The 25,125-nt window shown below is 35.3% G+C and overlaps 1 protein-coding gene across 1 annotated transcript in view; it reads left to right on the top strand.

Moving 5' to 3' along the window:
- The window catches only part of LOC131044328 (GDSL esterase/lipase WDL1), a 105,554-nt gene that overhangs the window by 20,567 nt on the left and 59,862 nt on the right, over positions 1–25,125 (top strand). The window contains exon 2 of the mRNA XM_057977630.2: positions 18,800–18,877. Within this exon, the coding sequence (XP_057833613.2) occupies positions 18,800–18,877 (78 nt within the window). The remainder of the gene's footprint in view (positions 1–18,799; positions 18,878–25,125) is intronic.

The following is a 25,125-nucleotide window of genomic DNA, read 5'->3' as shown; positions in this document are numbered from 1 at the left end:
TTTTGTGTTTGAGGTGTCCTAAAAAACACATCAACAATTCAGCAAAACTCCCTAAAGTTGTACAACGTACTACACAATGATTTAGGTAGGATAACCATTTAGGGTCTGCTTCGAGCATGGAAAATTGGTTTGCCTGTTATTATCTATCCAACCTAAGATAAACAAGGAAAACTGTGAAACAAAAAGGAAGTGGACAAAAGCAATATGTTTAGTTAGAAAAAACCATAGTTTTGTTCTCTTCCTCACCTCAATAGGCTGAATCAAATTTGAAAAACATGGACTTGGTGCAAACTATGCAGCCCAAGAATTTGACACAAACTTGGGACTCAATAAAACTCGGCAAAACCAAAAATAGAAACATAATTACACACAAAAAAGAAATTAATGCGTTTAGATAACTCAAAAGTCTATTTTGAATATCAATGTGTCATAATTCAAACTTACATATACCGTGTGACTCTCAAACACTCAAAATTTAAAATTTCTCAGTTTCAAAGTCAAACAATACATTGTAATGCAACAAAATTCTATAAAATAACTGTATAACAACACTAAATATTTTTACATACAATGATAATGTCAAAGAATAGCCAAATACAATTTACCTCTTCCTCTTTCGCACCCATGTAACTTAATTTTTTGGGCTTTGAACTAGAAAGTAAGTTGTTATAGAAATGATGATAATTGTTTCTGCAAAATTGTTCATTTTCTTGAAATGCATCCAATTTTACTGCTTTTGTTGCTTGTTTCTCCAATTCAACAAGATCTTCACTAGTAAGAAGGACACCACTATGTTCTTTGACAATCCAATTAGCAAAAGGAATGATGTCATCAAAGTCAATGGTACCATGAGAAAAACCCTTCACCTTTTTGGTTTGAAGGTGAAGGTTGTGCCAAACGAAGAGTCTATTGATGCATTCTTTGGTCAACCTATTTCTCTTTTTTGTGTGAATGCTCTAAGTTCCAATTGTGTTCACCCTAGAAGCAATATAGGGCTGGGACAAAACACATGTTTACTCATTTGATAAAATGAATTTATGAAATAGTGAACATAATTAATTATGCATACTAAATAGAGGAGTAAAAGTACATCTTTATATGCACATGAATTATTACATAAGTAGGCTAGATATGACTAGCCTAAGATCATATTTGATTCATTTAGATCATATTGCTTTCCTTGATGATACAAAATCATTTTAAAGGATCCAACAATTGCCAATAGTAACACAGTCATTGGCAAATTGATGCTTATAACTACTTGAAGCCTACAAACAATTAAATCATTGTTGGATAAAACCATATAATTGAAACATAATAATAGGCATTGTACACTAACTACATCATCCCCCTAAAAGAAAAAGTCATTTTCCATATGACAAGGAAAGCAAGTAAGCATCAAGTAACATTAGTGAAGACTTTTCAAATTGATGACAATATTGTAGACAAAGACCTGTATGCAAACTTGGGATTGTAGTTTGCAAACTCGGACTTAGAGAGTACTTGGCAAATCAAATGAATGTTTTGGGGGTCTAGGGGCAATGCCCTCAGCAAGGTTGAGGGACAATGCCCCTCATGGGGTCTAGGGGTAGCACTCCTAGTGTGTTCCTTGTTGTGATACAGAGTGTGGTTGAGGGGTGGAGCTCTTGTCACCAAGCTGAAATTAGGACCTTTAAAATCACAAACCTTCATGGCACACCTTTTTTCATGATTTTTTAAGAGAAAAAAAGAATGCTTATAACACAAAAAAAATAGAGCTTTTCGAGTGTTTAACTATTGTTCGCTATTATGTGAATAATGCTTTGGACCAACCAACCAAGGAACCCCATTTGATTAAACACTGAAAGTTGAGAATGCTGTACCCAATCAACCATTGAGTGTAGATAGTATTGTAGCAAGTTGTATTTTGTCTATGCTAGACAATGCACAATTCTAGAAGCTAACTATGGCTAAAGTGAATGATACAGGGGTATTGTGCTAAGTGTACGTTGTATGGTAATTGGAGGTGTATGGCAACAAGAATCAAGGAGTACATGGCATATGGTTGTAGGTTGACGACGAAGTTTGTAGGTTTTACAATGGACATACATCTAGAGTGAATCAAGGTCGTACAGTAGTAGGATTGCCACAAGGATGCATGTTTAGATTTTCCTAAGGATGTACAACAAGTGTGAAGTGAGGAAAGGTATTGTGTACAATGAAAATGGAATGGTGTACAATTCAACTTAGGCATACAACAAGGTTTGATTATCAAACCATATGATGGGATGGGTAAGGGTTGTACGACATGCACAAGAGGTCATACATGTAGAAGAGGTCGTATAGCGTTCAAAAGAGGTTGTATAGCAATGGAAAATGTGGTTAGTCATACAATGCTATTTTGAGTCCATATAGTGTGCAAGGTAAGTGGAAATCAAATGCTTTGCAGAAGGCATATGTGTTAGAAATATCACATCATTAGGTTTGTTATAGTTTTCTTAAAATTGTGTAGCAAAATATATCAAGGTTGTACAAATATATGTTAGTATTGAGTTGTCTTAACAACTCACAAATTTAGAGGGTTGGTTAGAGAAGATAGAAAAACCTTCCTATAAAATATGATATGCAAGTCCTATGCAAACGTTTTGAACGAAATGAACATATAATCATTGATTTTTTATGCATAAAATTAATCGACTTCTGTTTTCTTTGTCCAAATTCTTATATGTAATCAAAGCACACATCATTGTGTTGAGTAGTTGAACTCTTTTGATGCAATGGCAGAGGAAGAGGCATTGATGCATTGGAAGAAAGCGATTCAGCAAAGGAGCTGGTAAAGTCCATGTCAGTCACACGAATCTCTGAAAAATTTGTGTAGTGTAGGCCTTGTTGGTAAAGTCCACATCAGCCATACAAATGTCATAATTGGGAATGTCATTGCGGTGAGGAGTCTGCAAAATTTGTGATAATTCAAGAGTGAAAGTTGTGGGCACAATTTTGATTGTTAGCTCTTTGACTTGAGGCCTATATCTTTCTATGCTTAGGCCACTAGATGCTAGAAATTTTTGCCAATTCCCAGGAAGGGCATGAAGATTTGGCTCTTCGTTTTTTCAATTTATTTTGTTATGCAAATAATAAACAATTTTTGCATTGATCAGAAGAATCATCTTCAAAGGGCATGAAAAATATTGTAAACATCATAGACGATCCTTCAACAGATAGAACCAAATCTATATTTTCATATTTATCACACGCACAACATTGCCTTGATCACTATTGTCGTCATGAAATTATGTATTGCAGATCAAATCTATCTTCTTTTTTGATATAATGCACTTTGTCATCTTCCATGAAATTTCTCACGTAAGAACAAGTGGTCTCCTCTTGTGTACATTTCAAGTGATTGTGAGGAGGTGGTGGGCGTTGCATATCTTCTCCATGTTCTTGTCCCTTTTAGAGTGACTCCTTGCAACATGAAAATTTTGAATCACACATATCCATATCAAGCATCCAATTGAGATTTCTTGCTAGCAGATTTCTACAAAAGAAACATAAATCTAGCTTTTTTAACAAAAGTGAACTATTTACATGAGAGAGTGGGATGTTATTGAAGACCAAGTTATGCTTGTTGCATCATCTTTAATATAGCATTAAAACTGCAAGTCCACAAAGTGTAAGGAGAAAGGATTATTGGTAGTAACTGTCGATCTAGTCACCTTAGTTATAGCCAATGGCTCACAAGCATCATGCATTGAAACCTTGCAGGAGTAATGATTGGTCGATGATATATATATATATATTTTTTGTGTAGACATAAAGTTTAGTGGATCTTGTGGTTGTAATCATTTATGGGGTCTTTGTAGATTAATGATTATAATTTGGTAGATTTGTTGTATTTGTAATATAAATTAAAGTTACGTCAATTAGCATTGAGTCAAGTCATCAAAGTCTACTTCTATAGAATTTGTGTCTCAAAAAATATTATTAGTTCTTATTTTGTGTCAAAAATTAAAAGTTTTGAAAATATATATATGTAAATTATAAAAAATGTTTCAATTGTAATTGGAGTGCATGATCGATGGTACTACACTCCTTGTAAGAAATTCACATCAAGAGTGGGGAGGATATATTCTTTCCTCACAATTGATGAAATGAGCCTCAAAAGACAAATTTGCTAAGTAACAAAGTGGAGGACAAAGGCACATGAGGGTGGAGGACATTCAATGACCTTTTGTCAGTCACCAGCGACATTGCCATTAAATTGCACAATGAGTAAACTATCAATGCCAAAATGACTAAAGCCAAGATCTATTTCCAAGTGGTAGCAACAATCATCTCATATCATTTGTGATCAAAGTGGCGATGATCTATAATGGTGGCTGCATCCTATTGATGTGTTTTTTATGCACTATGCAACACAAGAATAAAAATAAACAGTATTCTATCCTCTCTTGAACAAAATCCTCCCAAGTGCTAAATTGGGTGATCAAATGGGATGACTCCAAGGTTCTAAATGTCAGGTCTTGATGTGCTCTTGGATAGACTAAGTTTGTATGATGTGATATTGTTGGAATCACAAGGTGGACTTACGTTGAATCTTGACTGCTTGAATGTTGTTGGAACGTGGAAATTAGCTTGATTGAAAAAAAAAGAGGAAAAAGGATGAAGGGTTGAGAAAGTTGATGTAATCCTAGGATTGCAAGAGCAATGGACAATCTTTGGTGAAACTCAACTAGACTTTGCTTTGCCATGCAAAGCAACATCTTCACAAAGTTCAGTGCAATCTCCTAAGGTAAGCGTATGATGTTCAAATCACTACCAACAATGTAGACACCATCAAGACGATGCGTATCAATGAAGAAGTAGCAACTGAAGTTATGCTTGACTAAGATGGATCCAGTTGACTACGCAAGAGACTTTACAATTAGCAAGGTGTTAGTAGTATGGATGTACAAATTTCACCATTGATCATGCACAAAGTTCTTCCATTCATCTAAACAACATGAAAATTTAATGAGAAGTAGAGACCATGCAAATGTTGAATCAACACATAAAGTTCACCATATCGTCAATGAAAATAATATGCTTCTCGCAAAAAAGTCTTGGCAACAATCTCCTTTTTCCTACTCTGCTCTAGCTATCTTGCTATCAACTATTAACTATCCACTATTAACTATTAACCCTTACAAATGAAGAAGTGGAGCCTTATATAGTGCTCTCATTACAATGAGTGGCTTAGATTGATTCACAACCAATGGCCAAGATTACAAGATGGAAACCCTAATTAGGGTTTGCTACATCCATTACAAAGCATTTTGTTGAAACCAAGTAGCTTCGGTAAGATAAATGATTGAATGGGAGACTTCATTTATCTCTCATTCAATCATCTACCTTATCAATGTAACTACAAGCTAATGGTAGACTTCATGATTGAGTGAATAAACTTGTTATAATCATCTTTATATGCATTTCACAATCCAAGCATCGGATTGCATAGTTCGACACTTGAACATCATTATCAAATGTAATCGATCGTGCTATGACCATATTTCATATGCTGTGGTGTAATTGTAATAAAACAGATTGGATTTATGATAACTATAAATAGTTATTGGTAAAATGTTTTAATGAAATGATGCTTGTGAACCAATCAAGACATGTCTTGATCGGGCATGTCAAGAGACATGTCCGGTCAAGGCATGCCTTGATCGGTGGGCATCACATATAAGTATATGCCGTGTGGAATGCTGTAGCAATCATCGAAATTAATAAATGTCGTCTACAACAACCTGCAATATAAGAAGCAATAGTCAATAAAACAGTAAAAGAATATCTAAACTCCTACAACTTCAGATTTGAACATAAATTTGAATATCATTTACACATTTAATGCTTGGCCAATGATAAAATTACAAAAAATAGGACACATGTCCTTCCTTGAATATTTGACCAATAGATGATGAGGGTAGGTGGATCGGACTTTGTGCCTACATGTGGTAATTATCCGCCTTGTCGGATGAGTTAGTTGCATTGAACTTGGATGCCTCAACTTACAATGATGGGATTAGATAAGTGATGATTGGGTGCCACCTCAACTAGCTTGTTGTAACTCATCACAAGTGTTGTAGGTGATTGAGGTGTATCTCTTGATACTCAACATTATCAAGCACCTGGAGTGAATAATGCGATGATAGTGGGAGATATTCCCAAAGTGCATTATTTTCTAACTTTGATGAATTCTTCTGAAACTATCTCGTGTCTTGATTCTAAATTCTTTCACTGGAAGCTTCCATCTTGGATTACTTTCTTGATGTACTGGCACTGATTCTTGGATTTCCGGAGGAAATTCAAGATTGTGAAAATTTTCTTCCTTTAGCACTTGCACTCTCATGCTTGCTCTTGTAAATCTTGTGCTTGTTTGATCTCTTCTATGTGGTGAGATCTCTCCCTTTATGAAGCAAGCTGACATCCCTACATGTATACTCTCCTAGCTTGGGTTATAATGTTGAAAGAATGAAGTATGCATGATAACTTCCTTGGATGCTATGCCCTACACTTGCTTTATAGTGTCTTTCTTTGTGATGGAAGTCATCCTATCCTCTGCCTTGCATGAGCTTTGAGACTTAGAGTATTGCAATGTCTGGACCCTCCTTCATATGCTGAGGTCTCAAATGGTGTTATCTTGATGTTGTATGTGAGCTGATTAGCCTTCATCTTGGAGCTGATTCCTTGCATGTCCTCATCCTTTTCAAGTGATGAAGTTCGATCTTCCTTGCGTCCATAACCTGAAAAGCAAACAAACCTTGATCAAAATGAAGAAGAGAACAATATCAATCTTAAAATCTGAAATGAATTCCCTTTACTTGACCTCTGATTTCACATTTCAAAGTCTGATTTTGTGTCTCAGGCTTGATTTATGTCCGATTTCTCACTTTTATATGTCGGATTTCTTATTGTTTCTGATTCTATGTAGGGTCGGGCTTTTAGGGGGTCAAAGGAAGGTCGGGCTTTTGACTAGGCAAAGGAAGTTTTTGCTTCAAGGGGTCAATGATAGTCATCAAAAGTGATTGGAGATTTAGAGGTGCATTGATAGTGATAGGTCGGGGTTTTCATAGTGCATTGGTAGTGGTCTCTTCCTCCCTTTCTCCTTTGCATTCCCTTCAACATTTGATCACTTGCATGATGTGCTTGATCATCGAAATCATTCATTTCCTAACAGCATGAAAGAGCATTTAAGCGTTCACTGGAAGTATTCAAAGAAGTTTGGGGTTTTCATTAGGCAAAGGAAGTGCTCATGAGGTAGGTTGGGGATTTAGGAGGGCAAAGGAAATGCTCATGAGGTAGGTTAGGGATTTAGGAGGGCAAAGGAAATGCTCATTAGGTTGGTCGGGGATTTAGGAGGGCAAAGGTAATGCTCTTAAGATGTCAGCTTCTCTAGCTCAATTAGTTGGTTCAAGGCATTCCCATTAATTGCAAGAAGATTTGACTTATCCCAATCATCACTATTTGCTCACTCAAAGTCATCTTGCTGAGTATAAATAGCTCATCACCTTGATTGGGCATTTAGGGGGTCAAAGGAAATGCCCGAGAGCTGGTCGGACTTTCAAGGGGGCAATAAAAATACCTCAAGCTTGATCGGGCTTTCAAGGGGTCAAAGGAAGTGACATCAAATGTTCAATTTCGCTCCTTCAATTGCCATGTTTTAAGCCAATTCATGATTGTTTAGGCCTTAACCAATCTTCCTTTCAAGCATTCCATTCTCCTTTGACGATTCTCCATATTCTAACTTAGCACTTCATCTTTGATTTTGAAAGCCAATGATGATGATCAAATGGAATTATCATCACAAATCGGTCATTGCCGAAGTTTTGAGAGCTACTTACTCAACCACACCTTGGAGAGAGAGAGAGAGAACTTGATCACTTCCTAGCCACCTAAGAAACTTCGTAAGTTGTGGTCGATTAGTATTCTTCGTTGTTTGCGAATAGATGTGTTTGTGCCAATTCACAAGATGATGTAAGTGATTGGATGTGTTTGTCTCCATTGACAAGAGATGATGTAAGTGATTGGACATGTTTATCCCCACTCACAAGAGTTGGTGATTATGATAGGATATGTTTGTCCTGAATCATAATTGTTGTGAGCATTTATGTGTGTCCCTGTTTATGACCAATGTTGGATATATGTGTTTGCCTATGGATGTGTTAGTTTCTATCTTTGGTTTTGTGGGTAGATGTGTTTGTCCATATCCTTCGATGAAAGTATAGTGAACATAGTGAGGCTAGTTCCACTATTGCTTCTCATGAGTAGATGTACATGTCCCTATTCATACCTTATGATGAACTTCAAAATGTGCTCATCAAGTATTGTTGGTTTAGTTATCCCCATTGAGAGAATGATGCAATATGGGGGGGGTGTTAGGACTATTGCATCATTAGGTTTGTTATAGTTTTCTAAAAATCATGTGTAGCACAATATATCAAGATTGTACAAATATATATTATTATTGAGTTATTTTAACAACTAACAAATTTAGAGGGATGGTTAGAGGAGATGGAAGAACCCTCCTATAAAATATGATATGCAAATGTATTGAATGAAGTGAATATAGAAGCATTGTTTTTTAGGCATAAAATTAATTGGCTTCTATTTGCTTTGCCCAAATTCTTATAATATGGTGAGCCAAGGAGGGAAATGTATAGAGTTTAGTGAAGAGTATTTTGCATTTTTAAGAATGAAGGTTGTATGTTTGGTATTTTAATTTTTCCCTCAAAATTTTTACTTTTCCTTTTGTCATAATTTTGCTACAAAGGTGCTTAGACTTGACAACAAGTATTCATAATTTCTAGATTAAATATTTCAGTAGTACTTTGAGACATTGTCATCAATTTTGTGATCTTTAGTAAAGTTGGGCGCCTTTGTTGGAATTGAAAGTGTTATCTTTTGCAAAGCTTGTATTGCATCCGACACACAAACTATCCAATTTTTTTTTGATTTCGTAGCTTTAATAAAACTTTAGTTCAACAAAAGTATCTCATAGTCCTCCATTTCTAGTGAAATAGGCCGTGGAGAGAATTTGTTTCATCGCTTGAACACATTGTACTTCCAAAATTCCTTTGTTGTTCGATTTGATCAAGCCCTGATCCTGCTTCCATTCTTCTTCAAAGTCTAAATCTATTGAATCCGGGGAAGTTGTTTCCTCACATACTGCTTAGTTCTTCAAATCAATTATATACTTTCGTGTCTTGTTCTCAATTGAGATTGTATTCTTTTTCCAGTTTTGATTGGTCATGGTTGCTACCAGCCAACCTTGACCCTACAATGCATCGTATGCTTTTTTACATAATAAAATGACCACAAATTCAACAAAAGTCTTTGGGTTCCAATACCTTGACCCAACAATGCATCGTATGCTTTCTTCCATAATAAAATGACCACAAATTCAACAAAAACCTTTGGGTTCCAGTAATTACCTTTTTACCCATTAAAACTCCAAGTACCTTAATACCTTGTTGATTTGCACCCACCAATTGAAAAGTTAGGGGCCAAATGGTCAGCCTTTCTAAAAATGTCCAAGTTTCTTTTGGAAGTATGTTCACACCAAAGTTACCATCAACAATTGTATTGTTGAGATTCCTTCCAAGGATTTCCATTTTCATCACCATTGGTTTCTTTGCCATGTTAATTGTTAGTAGCATTGGATCAATCACTTGGTTGCTTGACAATGGAGGTTTATTTACCAGATCTTCATTTTTGTTAGATTCTAGGTGGGTTGTAGTATGCACAATCACATTCTTCCTTGATATAATAGCATTTTGAAGTTAAAGAATACTTTGTAATAAATCCACTACTTTAATTGGTATGGTAGTTTCAAGTACTTGTCCTATAATATTTGTATTGGATTGTAATTGATTTGTTATCATAGATGCATTAGCATTTGAGTGGCGTCTTTCATTAGCCATAGAATTCTCCACATTGGCCCTTGCTTTATGAAGTCTTCCTTTTTTTGTACGTGGGTCTGGGTACACAACATTATTTTTTTCAATGCCTCATTATGCCTTACATTAGTCATATTGACATTGGCCTTTTGCTTCGGACATCCGATGTCTTCATGGTCTCCAAGTCCACACCATTTGCACGGTAGTCTTATCTTGCTTGTGCTTGCAATCTATCACAAAGTGTTACCATTCATTGCCTTGTCAGCATTGTATGATTGGATATCCTTTGAGGTTGTATTGTATTTGATTTTGACATCCTCTTTGATTTTGATAATGGCTAGGGGATGAATTATGTGGTTTTGATGGGGTGGAGTGCTCTCCTTGTTTAAAGTGTACTTGTGTACTCCTGGTCTCCAAGTTGTATGGGCATTCTTTAGTTGAGTGGCCTAGGCCCTAACTGATCTCACAAAATAGCTTCTTGGACAATTAGCTTTAGCATGTCCCTCACATTTACATTTTGTGCAACAAAGTTCTTTGCTCTCCTTGCTTTCCTCTCTTTTGGTTCCTTTAGTTCTTTCATTATTTGTAGCATGTCTCTTTAGGGTGCTTGTATTGCCCCTAATTCACTCTTGCTACTATCATCCAAACTCTCATAATCTTTTTTTTTTTCTTTTTCCACAAGGACATTTTATCTTCATTGACTATGCTCATGTCCGGATTGTATGCTTCAGTTTGGGAAAATGGTGGCACTACCTTCATTTTCTTTCGTAAAGAGGGAATAAGGCCTTCTATGAACAATTTTTTTTAAGACAGTTTGTTGGTTCCTTTTCTAATTTTAGTAATAGTTTTAAGTCTTCAGTTGTAAGCCCTTAAATTTTTGTGGTTACCTTGCTTTTTACTATAGATATCTGCTACAATTTCATTGTCTTCACTTAGTAATTTGAATTCTTTCTTGAAATCTTCCTTAATCTCTCCCAATTAGTTTTGGAGGCTGGATCAACTTCTGTGTACGAATTAAAAGCTACACCTCTTAAGTTTGCTTGAAAATATTGTTGCCAATAGGTTCTATCTTCTTGGCCATTCACTGTCTAGATTGTTTCACATGTCTTGCAACGTTGTGTGGGGTGCTCCGATCCATTGCCTATGAATTTAGGTAACTATTGCCGTTCAATATTGGGACATGATAGGGGAGTCACCATCTTGTTCTCATGCAATGCCAATGCTTGGAACCGACTTATTAGGGAGTTTTGATTCAATGCTATTGTGGTTCATTCACACCCTTGGCCATGTTGGAATCTTCAATTCCTTTTGCTCGAGTGTTCTTTAGAGAGTTGCCTTTAGTTTCTTCATTTGTCTTTGGCCCAGAAGTCTTAGGTTTGCATCCTTCAACCATCTCTTCTTTGATCAACAATTGTTTACTACATCCGATGTTATTCCCTACTTGTTTGGTCTCTCGTGAAGGAATTATTTTTATTTTCTAGATTGAAGTTTTGACTTAGCTTGCATTTCAACTTTAGGTTATGCTCCAACTTCGATTACGTTCTTGAGAAGGGCATTGTCTTGGGAATCATACAATTGTATTTCGTCAAGTGCTTCTCGTAATCTTCTGCTTCGTTCTCTTTGCTTTACTATTCTTAAAGATTGCTTGATCTCATGGTCTTGACCACCTCGTGGTCTCTTCTTGCCTCTCAAATGTTATCTGTTTTCTTTTATGTTGATGCTGCCAATGTTTACTCTTTTAATGAAATGAATATTTGAAATGGTGAACAAAATTAGTAATGAATACCAAATAGAGGAGTAAAAGTATATCTTTATTCACACATGAATTGTTACATAAGTAGACTAAAGATGGTTAGTTGAGGATTGGACTCGATCCGACTAGATCATATTGCTTTCCTCGACGATACAAAATCTATACAAAGAACTTGATAGTTGTCAAGAGGAACACAATTGTATTATCAAAACATAATAAGAGACATTGTACATTAACGACAACATAGATAGCTAACCTTTGAAGATTTTGTCATGTCCCCTCTTTAGCTCTGTCTAGTAAAGACATGTGAGTTAGCCTATTATGGAGTCTTGTAGGCTGGCAATGGTGGATAGAGACTCAGTCAGGATATTCAGTGTTTGGATTTGGTGTTTCTGGCAGTAGTAGACCAGTTTGGAGCAGTTCCTTGATTTTAGGAGGCAGTTCCTACATTTTAGGAGGCTGTTCCTACTTTTAGGAGGTTATGACAACATCCAGGGTTGAGGTTCCATGAGACCATTCCTTGGTTTCAGTTTCAGGAGATTTGGGTGTGTTTCCTAGTTTCTAGGAGCATCCCTAGATTTTAGGGATGAGACTGCCAGTTGATCCATGATTTCCGACATCAGTCACAGACAGGTGACAGGTTCAGTTTCAGGCTTTTGGTGTGTTTCGAGCTTTCTGTAGCTATTTGGGTTATATTTTTAATATTTTAAATAAGGCTATGTCTATAGCTATTTGGGTTATATTTTTAATATTTTAAATAAGGCTATGTCTATAGCCATTTCAGAGTAATAAGGGGTTTTTGGCTTCATCTGGATTCGTATGCCCATGTGTTATAGCTTGTTGGAAAGGTCTTGAACTTTTCTAAATGATTTTCACTTGCCAGGGTCCTTTTGGCACTTGGAGTTATTTTATATTGAAAAAGTGGTGTTTTTTCTATACTTGGGCGCCAATATTGGGAAATATGACTTTATATTAAAGCGCACTTTTTATATATCTTTAGGGTTCGATTTGGAAGGAAAGAGATATAAGGAGAAGGAAACCTAATTTCTCATTATCTTTTACATATTGAAAACTTGTTTGGTGCGATATTGCTCTGGTAGAGCAATTCTTCAATCTGGGACGCAAACCCCATGATTGGCACTGGCTGGGATGTAGCCCTCAGCTATTGATTGGCAGTGGATTCTTTTGGCATTGGCATTATTGGTCAGAGTGTATGCGCTATTCCTTGTGGAGATTCAGATTGCTTGGTGAGGGTTTCAGCAAGGTGGCTGAATTTCCTAGCTGGGGCGTGATTGTTTCAGCTTGATGCCACCATTACAGCAGGTACACTTTACGCTGGAAGTGGTGAAGACTTTCATTCAGCCATACCTGGTGTTCTTGGTTTGTGTTCATCATCTACCCTTCAGTTGGCGCCATTATTGGATGTAAGCACATCCCTAGTGCGTAGGGAATAATCTGGATATTATAAATCAGAAATCTGCCTGGTACGATTTGTATCAATTCTGATTTAATTGAATGTTCTTACTTGTTTCAGCTTCCTTCCTTATTTGCTGTTCTTTATTCATTACTTGCTTATATATTCAAAAAAATACAAAAAGAAACCAAACATTCTGCAACTTCTCTCTATTCTGTAAGACCATCAGCAAAATCACAAGAAAATATAGTTTATTATTTTAAAAATTACAGCAGATCAGCAAGGGGATCCATCAGGGATCTTTCAGATTTGGTTTGCCAACACTATCATTCATTAACCACAAGTGTACACAAAAAAGCATTTAAAAAAATATAAGAATTTTTTTTAGAGCTTATTCAATCTTTCAAGTTTCTAGCTTCTACTTATGGTATTAAGCTAAAAATTAAAGCATTATCTTTCTACTTTGCTGGTGTCTTTCCCTTGTTTGAATTGTTTGAGCTGAAGAAAAGAGCCTTCACTTCCCACCCTTGTAGACCTCCAACTCATTAAGAACTTTTTCTCTCATCTCATTTTCTATAACTATCTTATGAAAGCATGAAACAACACCTGCCATAACCATCTTATTGGCCTTGCATTAGAGAAGTTAGAACTTTGGGTTTAGCTAGTAAGCCAAGGCATGTATCGACTAGAGGAGTTGGTTTATCCATCAATGATTAATGATGTACCAAATAATCTCATCTTTCTTTTAATTCGACCGTACAGACACAAAATGGCCTCTTTGGCCCATTCATGGCCTCAAATTTAATTGATCAACATGTCATCCCCATCTGCATTATGAAGAACATTGATCAAAGGTTTTGCCACCTAAAAAATTGAAACAAAATTTGAAACTATCACTTTCATAAGCTCGTTACCATTCGTATGATTTCTCTTTTATAAAGTACCCAAGTAGGGTTGCAGATAAATTTGGTAATTTGTTTAGAATCTGGAAACAGAATTTTGACTTAACCAATCTTTCCAATGTTCTCTAGCATCAAATCCAAGCAATGCGCAGCACAAGGAGTCCAATAAATAGTAGGATGCCTCTCCATAATAACTCTCCTTGTGGATACATATGTTGTTGTCTCGTCTATGATAATTTGGTTAACATTCTCAACCTCAACCTCTTGGATCACCTCATCCAATAGGTTGCGGAAAGGCTTAGAATTTTATATTTCATGTAAGACATCTATGGACATCAAAAACACCAATGTGCCATTAGAAGCCACTAAACAATAAAAAGAGTCGTTATTCTGCCCGTCTATCCATCCATTTGATAAGATGTTGCAGGCCTTTCTGGGCCATACGTTCTTTTGATCACTAACCACTACCTTTGTATTTTTTGAAGGCATCCTCTAGCAATGGCCCATTTTTTGGCAGGGAGTCATAAGCCCCTTGTTGGAGACTATTAATGCATTCACCAACCCTTCCCAGTATGGGCTGTTCACTGAATTGAGGGTAAATCATTGTACTACCAAAAGTTTGCTGCTGTAATTCTAGCCTCGTGGTGTTTTCCTAATTCCAACTGGTACTTTCAAGTGAAGGCTGTGCTCCTAGAACATTGCATGAAATAAAGAAATTGGATGTCGATGAAGAAGGAAGACAACTAGAAGTAGAACCCTCAAAAGTCTCATCAACAAAGGAAAGCAGGTGATGAATATGTGGGGCAATAAAGGAATCTATAGATGAATTAGGATTGAGATTCAAATCATAATTGGCAAATAGGGCATCCATTTCTGTTGTAACCTCTTCGGTCATGTTAACATACACCTTCACATCATGTCCATGTATTTTAGGAAGGTGATATGTTAATCTATTAATCCCTCATGTTAGAGGAAGTTTCCATTCATTACAATGGACTTGGCCTTTCACAACACATAGTGTCTCATACTTCCATGTAGGATCTTCCCCTTACTACTCATTATGAAATCATGTGGGTTTTGTTTTATCCATTGGTAGGCAAATTTGTGCCAAGAACTTGCGATTCGCAATGGAAAACTTTGTCAAGTCACAATAAAAAACACATTGGGCACTCAGCTGACTTGACTTGGAGTTGCCTTGACTCAGAGTGGTTAGCAGAAAAACCCACAAGTTGCATCCAGTGAGCCGATTTTTCAGTGAGTTTTAATCTATGGACCAAATAGGGTAACTCTTAAGGAATTTCAGTTATAATGGACAACACCTTATTTATGAGGAGTTATTTACCATCATCATTAATGAAAAATCATAATTACATGCCTCTCTAACTACAGTGAGATTAGGACAACTTTTTCAAAGCTATTGCTTGAGCAAAGTATAATAAAGAAATTATGGAATTGTTGCTTTTGCTGTAGATTTATCAAAGATGTAAACATCAAAATCCTTCATATTGATGAAATATGACACAAAATTGTCAATGCAAAACTTTGCCAAGAACACGTCTCGAACTCCCTCTAATAGAAATTCAACAACAAAAAGAGATTAATATTAAAGATAAAAACAGAAGCACAGTGCTATTTCTTCTTATAATCTGTTGAAGAAAATAGCTGCAATAGAGATCTTTATTACCGTTTTCGGCTCTATTTGCACTTCGTGTTTCTTTGCTTTATGCTGGATAATTGTGCTTGAAGTATTCTGCTCTTCTATGTCCGTGTTGGTGTATCTTATCGTGGTTATTCAATTGTGATGACTGGGATTATGTGACCTGGCATCTTCTTGTGGCTACCGTTACTATTATCCATCTTGTTCCACCATGGTGTCGACCGTTTTTCTTTCGTATTTCCTCCATCGTATTTTCTAATGCTATGTTGGCTGTTCGTCTATGTTTCTGTGACTGTCGGTGATGTAACTGAGCCTCTATGGCTGTCGGTGACTTCTCATCTCCCATCGTGATGACTATTTTGTATGCCATTTGATATATTATATATTGTGCTCCTTTCTTGGCACTTTTTCTCCTTCCGGCATATTGATTCTTGTATGCATGCCCATGAGCAAGTTAATGAGCTAAGGAGTTCGATCATCATTGATGTTCTGAGTATTCATTTGTATATTCTGAGAAGTCTAAATTCTCAGTATGGTGCAAGGATTAAAGTCATATTGTTGAAATCTCAATAAAAGTTTTATTTTGTGGGCTGGGTTTTTCACCCTCAGGTGGAGGGTTTTCCCAGGATAAGGGCATGCGTATTTGTGTTTTTAGGTTCAGTTCTCAGTTAATTTTTAAAAAATCGAGACTCGGCAAAAAATCAGCAAATTTATCGAACATTTGAAAATATATTATTTTTTAAAATATTCTTAAAAAAACACACATACACACTAAATAAGCCAATTGATGCTTCCATTAGATGTCATTGGCAGACATACGATACTTCTTAGTATCGTCGTATCAAACTTCTTACTTATAGACAGACAATACTTTTTCCATGCAAAATGCATAGGTCAATATTTTGAGTAAGAAGGATGTGATATGCATACATTGTGCATATAAGAGAATGGCAATACGAAAATTTAATAATAGATGATAATATGATACATTTTTTTAAGGCCTTATGTACATTTTAGTATCACCTGTAAGAAGGTTGCTATATACATATATTTTTTTTTTTGATAGATAATGGGCCTAAGGCCGAATAATTTTATTAATTAAATGAAATTACATAAAGTTTACAACCCAATTCAGTGTGGGCACCGGAAGGAAAGAATCGGGCTAAGAAAACCTCCGGTCTTGCCCAAGGAAAGAAATTTCTTGGAAATAATCAGAAAAAGCAGTAAGTGGCCAATTGCCATTCCGAACCAATACATTTGATAATCCCTGTCACAACTATCATACTAATTCCAACGAAGATGTTTGCAGAAATTGACTACAACAATGCCATATTCTGATAATGATGGTATAGGGCAGTTCTGAATAAAACATGTTGGAACCTCCACTTGAATCCTGCAAAACCAGATTGCCAAAACAACTATGCACTCTTCATGCATACTGTTAGACAAGTCTCAAACAGAAAGTAAAACAACTGTAGCCATACTTGTTAAATTCCCCTGTTTTATCTAAGTAAAGACAATTACCATAACTTTCCACTGTGAGAATGCACCAAAAGATTACCCATAAAAGATCAGATTACTCTCGAGTCAATCCGGCTAATTCATACCAACAGATAGCAGAGTAAATCGAGGTAAAGTAAGAGCACAGAAAGATTTAACTTATAAGATCTGCTGAATCTAAACATAACCCAGTCTAGGGCCATGACAGCCGTAAACTATTTTAAGAATCCCAACCAAAGTAACACTGAAATTGAAATCGAAAATCTAACCTGCACCTGGCTACCAAGGGATACCAGAAGCAGAACCACAAACAAATAATAATATCTGGATATATATATAAATATGGTTGCTGTATACATATTATATACAATGTCTATTTATCAAAATGATGGTGTAGATAGATGAAACTTCTATTTTCCTCAGGCTAGATACCTAATTGAATTAGGCATCTCCATGGCAAGATCAGAGATACTCGATTGTGCAACATCTTCCACTGCTAGATGTCAATGGAATTACAAGCTCTAATGATGATGGTGGGCAACAAATGCATTGAGTTTGATGGAAACATAGAACAAAGTTTGTTCTATATTATGCAATGTTTATTTACCAAAATGATGAAATAGACAGTCTGATAGATAATACTTTAATCATCCCTTAGGCCAAAAACCTGATTTGATGACTCACGTGCCCTTTCTCCCTCCCGTCGGTGTTCGTGTGCCTTTTCTCCCGTGCGTGTCAAATCACTTTCTTTTGGTGGTCAAAAGAAATGTATATTACGATAAATTTTTAGGATTTCTTTAAAATCAAAATCGCTTTTTTTAACCGCCATTTTCCACCATCTCCTCGTGATTTTTTCCCAGAAATCCACGTGAGTTTTTCCTAAAAATTGGCAACAAGTTTTTGACAATTTAATCGTCACCATTTTTGACTCGTGATAAATCGCGAGTCAGACGATTTAATGACAATTTTTTCATCTTTGGTCTGAACTCTTGTTTACGATTCATATCTATAAGTTCGTAATATTTTGTATGGTTCTTTATTTCCTTGTAATTGACCTTAAGTTACCATCTAATATTCTTCTAACTTTTGGAATTAATAATTGTTCAGATGGGCAACATTTTTTCATATTGGAGGAATACATATGCCTATATTTTGTCTTTTTTCAGAGAGTATGGTATCTTGTTATGACATTTGGATGTGAATTTTTTATCTTTATGTGCTGCAAAGTCAATACACAACTCAGTACTGTTTTGTCTTTCTTCTGTCTGTTCTTGCTTGGGATATCATTTGCAGGGAAGGATTCTGACTTCTGGGTGGTAGATAGGCGGATAAATATCTTACTTAACATTGAGGGATTGAAATGGCTAATTCCTAATTCTGCTTGGCGTAAATAGGTGATCTTGGTAAATGTACGAATGATTAAACTAATAGCTTGAAACATCTAATGTATTTCTATGTTGTTTCTTGGCATTTGTTACTATTAATGTTGTTTGAGGTTACTTTCAAATTATGTCTTGTATGCATCTTCAAATGGTTCACAGTATCTATAGATCTTTTGCCATGTGCAAACTTTTTTGAAATTTTTATTCATTCTTGCCTTCAAATTTTTTAAATCATACAAGTCCTCCTATATTGACCTGTGATAGCCATCCGCAGGCTGATATTTTGCTTAGAGGATTTCATGGATGGAATACTCGTCGAGCTGTAGCTGTTTTGGAAAAGTTTTTTCCAAAGGTACTGCTGATATTATGCATGTTAGAATTTTTATCACATATTTTTCTAGTTCACGTCTCTTGCTTATTCTGCAAGATTTTTGTTTTTGAAATGATACTCATCAATGGGGAATGTCTTGCAGAACTGAAAAGAATTTTATCTCCAATATGATCTGAGGGCTTAAACTAAGTCATTATGTTAACAGTTTCTATGCTATAAATTCTTCAATATTGTCGATAATAATTCATGATGATAGTGAACTCCATAGTAGGATTACATTTATTTAATATTGACTTGGCAGGCCAAAAGTAGAAGTGGAATTCGCTTAGTTATGATTAAATACAGGAAAAATGGACAAACTGAAAATGGCTGAAGTACTTATTAAATAGGAGAAAAAACACTGTTTTTCCTATTTCGTGCCAAGTAAAGTGCATAGGGATGAAAAGTGAAACAAACGAGTCTAAGACATGAAAGATGGAATTTGTCTTTTAATTTTTTCAATTACAATGGAAACTTTGTCTCGAAGTTCAAAGTTCAAATCTAGACTATCAATTTTCACTTAGTACCTTACAAATTAGAATCTAATATTACAAAGTAACAAAACAAAAGTCTATGAGGGTATGTCTCATTGCAAGATAGAAAATATGATGTTGAAGCTTGAATGTTTTGTTTTATCAAAATTCAATTGTAGTAATGGTAATTGCCTCCTCAAAGAGGGTTGAGTCCTTGTTATCAAATATCTCAGCAGTGATAATCCAATCTGATTCTGGATCAATCTCATATGGAAAATAATCCAATTGTTGAAATTGAGCATGTAGTCACTCTCATAGATGTTATGTAGGTGAAACTTTAGGCACTCCTATCTAGTGTTTTTAACAATGCTTAGCTCCTATTTATCATTTCTAATCACAAATGGGTGACACTATTCTTTTCTCATTCTCTTAACAATGTTACAAATCGCTTGAAATCCAATTGCAGGCAAATTTCTTGGAGACAAGAAGATTTGATCCTAACTATTTGAGAAGAAACCTGATTTGGTGCAAGGAGTTTAGATTTGAAATTATCACATGTTGGGATCCTTTTATTTCTGATTCTCAAGTTAATAATACTTTTTATTATTGCCAAATCTCCTCACGTTATTTATCCTAGGTTCCATTTTGTGGCGTTGATAAAAAATGGATCATCTTAAAAACAAGGAAACACAGTTTCATGGAAATCTTCCGCTAGTGAAACATTTTGCATATGAATCGTGGTCCATCGCAGAGCTTCATTTTCTTCTTGAAGTCATGGCAATATTGAAGTCTAAATCATCCCAGAAAATGTAACTATATTGTACATAATATGAGATGTAGTAGGATGATATTTTATATTTTCTAGATACAGCAGAAGCTGCATGGTCATCTAGAAGATGAACTGAAGAGTCATTTCATATTGATAGATATGTACAATGTTTTCCATTTTGATGACTGGATGATTGATTGTCTTGCTTTTCGTCTGACTCCCATTCATTTTTGCATTTACATTCCTGGGCTGGACATTGGTATTAGAGCTTTGGCTGAAGAAGGATGAAGAAGTGCAGGTTTATATTGTGAAAATTTTGGCACATTCATGTTTATTGTGAATGGTCATTCTTTCTTAAGGATTCCTATTTGATTTTATAATGTTTGTTTCAAAACATTACATTCAACACTATTACATTACAATTTGGCTAAGTTGCTGAATCAGGTATAGTAATAGGAATGGGTATGAGGGTATGAAATGCCAGTACAGAAGAATTTTTTTCGAGGGCTGGATAGTGATATGTTTTTGGTACATTCATACTAAAATTATATATATATACACACACACACACACATACATAGATATACACATATACTTATACATAGATATACACATATACATATACTAAAATTATACACACACACACACACACACATACATATACATATACATATACATAGATATACACATATACTTATACATAGATATACACATATACATATACTAAAATTATATACACACACACACACATATACACACACATACATATACATATACACCCACATATACACACACATACATATACATATATACACATATACATACACATATACATATACATATACATATACATATACATATACATATGCTAAACAAAACCATTAAAAATTTCAAATTTTGAAACATAACATACTAATTTAAATTCAGTTTTCAATATCAAAAAGATCAAACTAGAATCTCATGATAGATAAGTTTTGAGTTCACTAATCAACACTATAGGTCTTAAGAATATCAAAAAGATCAAACTAGAATCACTAAACATTTCTACATCTAGAAACATCAACCCCAAATGCATCCCATGGAGATTTGTTTCAGATTCTGATTTTGTTTTTTTCATACCCAGAATCGCTCGAAAAATTCCATGATTCAGCAACTTAGCATTGCGGCATTCTTTCATGGCCTTTCTCTTTCTAATCCCAGCCATTTCCTCTAGTAGTCATTGCTCTCATAGGTATTCTTTACCTTTGTGCTTGCTACTCCTGGCAAATTCTTCTGTCAACTAGTTTCCCAAAAGCCTTCTTGGTCTCTACCTTTCTCCCACGGCCAAAAAGATCCTTATCGCTGCATATTTCTTCCCTTTTATACTTCACTAGTTGCAAAGTTGAATTTTTTTCTCTTTGGTTATGAAACTACGTAGTCACAAACCATTTAACCTCCTTTTGCCACGCATTGTGAACTAAATTGTCCTTCGAAAAGCTGATTGATGCTCCTTCACTAGTTGGAAATTCTATCCTTATCGGGAACCAACACCTAGCTTGGAACTTTTGAAGTATTTTTGCTTGTCGGGCATTGGGGTTGTCATCTTTATTGAGCACTAAGCACTTGGTCAAGCTTTTGACCCTTGTGCTTTCACCCAACCTCCTTCCTTTGTCGTGATCCCTGTGTCTTAGTTTTGTTAGGGTTTGGGCTTTACTAGGCACATTATCTTCTTGTCTCTCCTTCATCACTTGGTCGGGGCTTTAGAGCCCATGCGGAACTCTTGAGACTTGCCATTCATAGCCTTTATTGAAAGTAAGAGTGGGAACCAAAATTTGTCAGGGGTTTTGGGGGTTCTCGGAACTTGCCTCACCTTTGACTCATTGTTTCCCAAACTTGTAGGAGTTTTTTTGATCCATTGGGAACTTGCAACCTTAGGAGCTTTATGAAAACTTCTAAGTCTTGGGACTTGTCAGGGAAATCAACTTGATCAAGAACAAGAGCTTGTTGGAGTTTGCAAAGGTTCCCGACACACTTTGAATTGTTGATGTTTAGAACTTGTTGGGGCTTAGAGTGGGAACAAGAACCTATCGGGGGTTCTTGATACACCTCAAATTGACAACCCACACTTCAACATTTGTTTTCAACTCCATTGGAGCTTCTTGCCTTATTAGGAACCATGCAAACACTTAGAAAAGTCACTTCATCAGCTTAAAAGAAAGAGATTAGAGATTATACACCATTTAGGACTTGTTAGTGCCAGATCAAGAATGAGAAACTGTTGGCTGTTTCGGGGGTTCTCAAAATTTTTCAAACCTCTACTAGTTCTCGAAGAGGTTGAAACCTCTGACTTTGCATGACTTTGTTGTATTTCATCCCTTTTTTGTCAAATTAAAATTGCAGGTACTCATTAGGCCTTTCTACAAGGTGATGTCTACAATTTGCCCAAATTCAGCCCAAAATGCCTATAGAAGCAAACTACCAAAACCAACAAAAACTATGAAAAATTGAACGGAAACTCAAAAACCAAGTTGATTTTTTTTTTGGTTGGTGTTGATCGCTCATGCACTAGATGCTTTTCCATCAATCTTGAATGGGGAATGTGAGTGCCCTAGCTGTGATATGACAAACTGTAAGAGAATAAGCTATTATTAGTCAATTATGATAAATTCTCTTATAGTTGTAAGTGTTGTCAATTATGATAGATTCTATGATAGCTGTAAGATGTGCAAGAGCATCTACCATGACTCGTACCTATTATTGGAAAATATGGAGTGCCCAAGTTTGGAGGGTTGGAAGAGGTGAAGGAGAATCTTGTACAAGTTTCCATTGCATGCAAAGAGGTGTTAGAATTTATGCCATGTGGATTTGGATGCCTACCTCTTCCATCTTCCTCTAGAAGCTTCCTTCATGCTTGCTATTCTCTATAAGTTGAATGTTTGTGGAGTAGATTATATGATTCATTTTGCAGGTATTGTTATGCTGTTGGAATTGTTCTAGAAATCACCACTATAAACTCGTGGAAGAAACTTGCTATGCAAGTGTTTGTAATCGTCCTTTGATTTGTAATAAATTCAGAAGGCTTTTGGAGTGTGGGTTTTTTCTTCCAAAAGGGTTTTCCCCGTGTATATCTTATGTTGTGTGGTTTTATACTTGCATGTGATGTTATTTGATCTTCTTTGTACTAAGTATCCTCATTAGTGTAATTGTTAAAATTTAAAAAATTGTACAAATCTTCTTATTAGATTGGTGTACTAAGTGCGTTCCACATACCTTGCTTCGTTTCAAAAAAATAAGTGACATAGACGAAAGCCGAACAACCTTCTTTTGCAAATATCATCACCTAGAAGTAATGTTGAGTTTTCAATCAGTAGAAAAAATGGTGATGAATTCGCAAATTTTGTCATTGAGAAGTAATGTTGAGTTGTTGATCAACGTAAAAAATGGTGGTGAAATTTTTCATAGCAAAAGGGTGTGGTATGCAATCAAAATGGGATATTGCATTGTGGACAACTGAGTTGAATTGAGAAATTGAACTCCAGTCTCTACCAAATAAATATCTCTGGTTTTGAAAAATTTAAAAGTTCACAAGAAGCTGTCACTCTGGCAAAACCTTTTGTTAGAGATTGGAGCTTTGTATCAGACAAATGAGATGAAACAAACAATTGCCCAATGCACGATACAAACATTGGTTTTACCTCTACCCTATGGATTAAGGGATGGATGTAACACTATTGTAAATAATCCTAGGTGTATTAGGATAATATTTTATATTTCCTAGATACACTAGAAGCTGAATAGTCATCTAGAAGATGAACTGAACAACCATTTCATATTTGATAAATATGTACATTGTATTTCATTTTAATTGATTGATGAATGGTGATTTTTTTCTTCGAATATCTTGCTTTTTTTCTAATTCCTATTCATTTTTGCATTTACATCCTTGGGCCTTAAAAAAAAAATTGTGTGAAACCAAGATGACAAGATAGGTGCCAGGTTGAAGATTCCTTAAAAGGTTTGGTTTTGGGGCACAACAAATGGAAAATTAAGTGAAAATTAGGGAATGGTTCAAGAATAAGTTCACCAGTTGGTATTTGGCTAGACATTAATTTTTCTTGAATTTTGAAACTTCAAGTAACGAAATACGTTTTATGTTAGCCCTTATTGACATTGCATGAGCATAAAGAAAACTAGAGGTTTTGTAATCTAAATACATGGGTCTCTTTCTAAAAATGGACCAAGTAACTAAAGAAAAATCAATAAAAAATATTCTTAAAAGTGCATTTTTTGAGCTGGAGATTCATAAGAAATGATAGAAATCATTATAGAAATTCTGAACAAGGAATCGTAGAATTGTTCCAAAGAGAATAGATATCTTTGTAAATTTGTCATATAGTATTCAAGAAAGATAAGTAGTTCCATATTTATCTTTGTGGAAATCTCCAATCTAAGAGTTTTCTTCAACATAAATGTTTTTCTTTTGTATGAATGCATATTTTCTTGTATTTCATTCAATCAATGTGTTTTCTAGCTGTTTTCTACAATAAAAGTTAAAATTTCTAAATTTTTGTTGAATGTAATTTGTAGGCTTTGAGTTTCACACAAAAAGATGAGAATGTTGGAACCAAAAAATAATATGTTTCATAGGGTTGTGTCTCTACCATTCAATCCCATAGTGCATTAGTCTCTACAACGACACGGATGGGAGATACATCCCCAAGGGATAGGAACAGGGATACTACATTCTGTCCTCTTTGAAAGGTTTCTAGGGGGGCATGTCATGCCCCTTCTAAGAATTAAAATATTTGGAAGATAGAAGTTAGAAAAATAATTTTAATAAGAATATTTTAATTTGCTCTGGTAACTTTATTTTATAACATATTTAAAAATTACAACTTATGAACCTACTTGGGGCCCATTTCATTCATTATTAGTTAGGTATCTCACTCGTGGGGGACTCCCGTTTACTTAGTTAAGTGCTTACTGTTGATGTTTTTTTTATGCATTTT

The sequence above is a fragment of the Cryptomeria japonica genome, chromosome 6 (genome assembly GCF_030272615.1).
Source record: "Cryptomeria japonica chromosome 6, Sugi_1.0, whole genome shotgun sequence".
NCBI lineage: Eukaryota > Viridiplantae > Streptophyta > Pinopsida > Cupressales > Cupressaceae > Cryptomeria > Cryptomeria japonica.
This window is presented reverse-complemented; position numbering and strand designations above follow the sequence as displayed.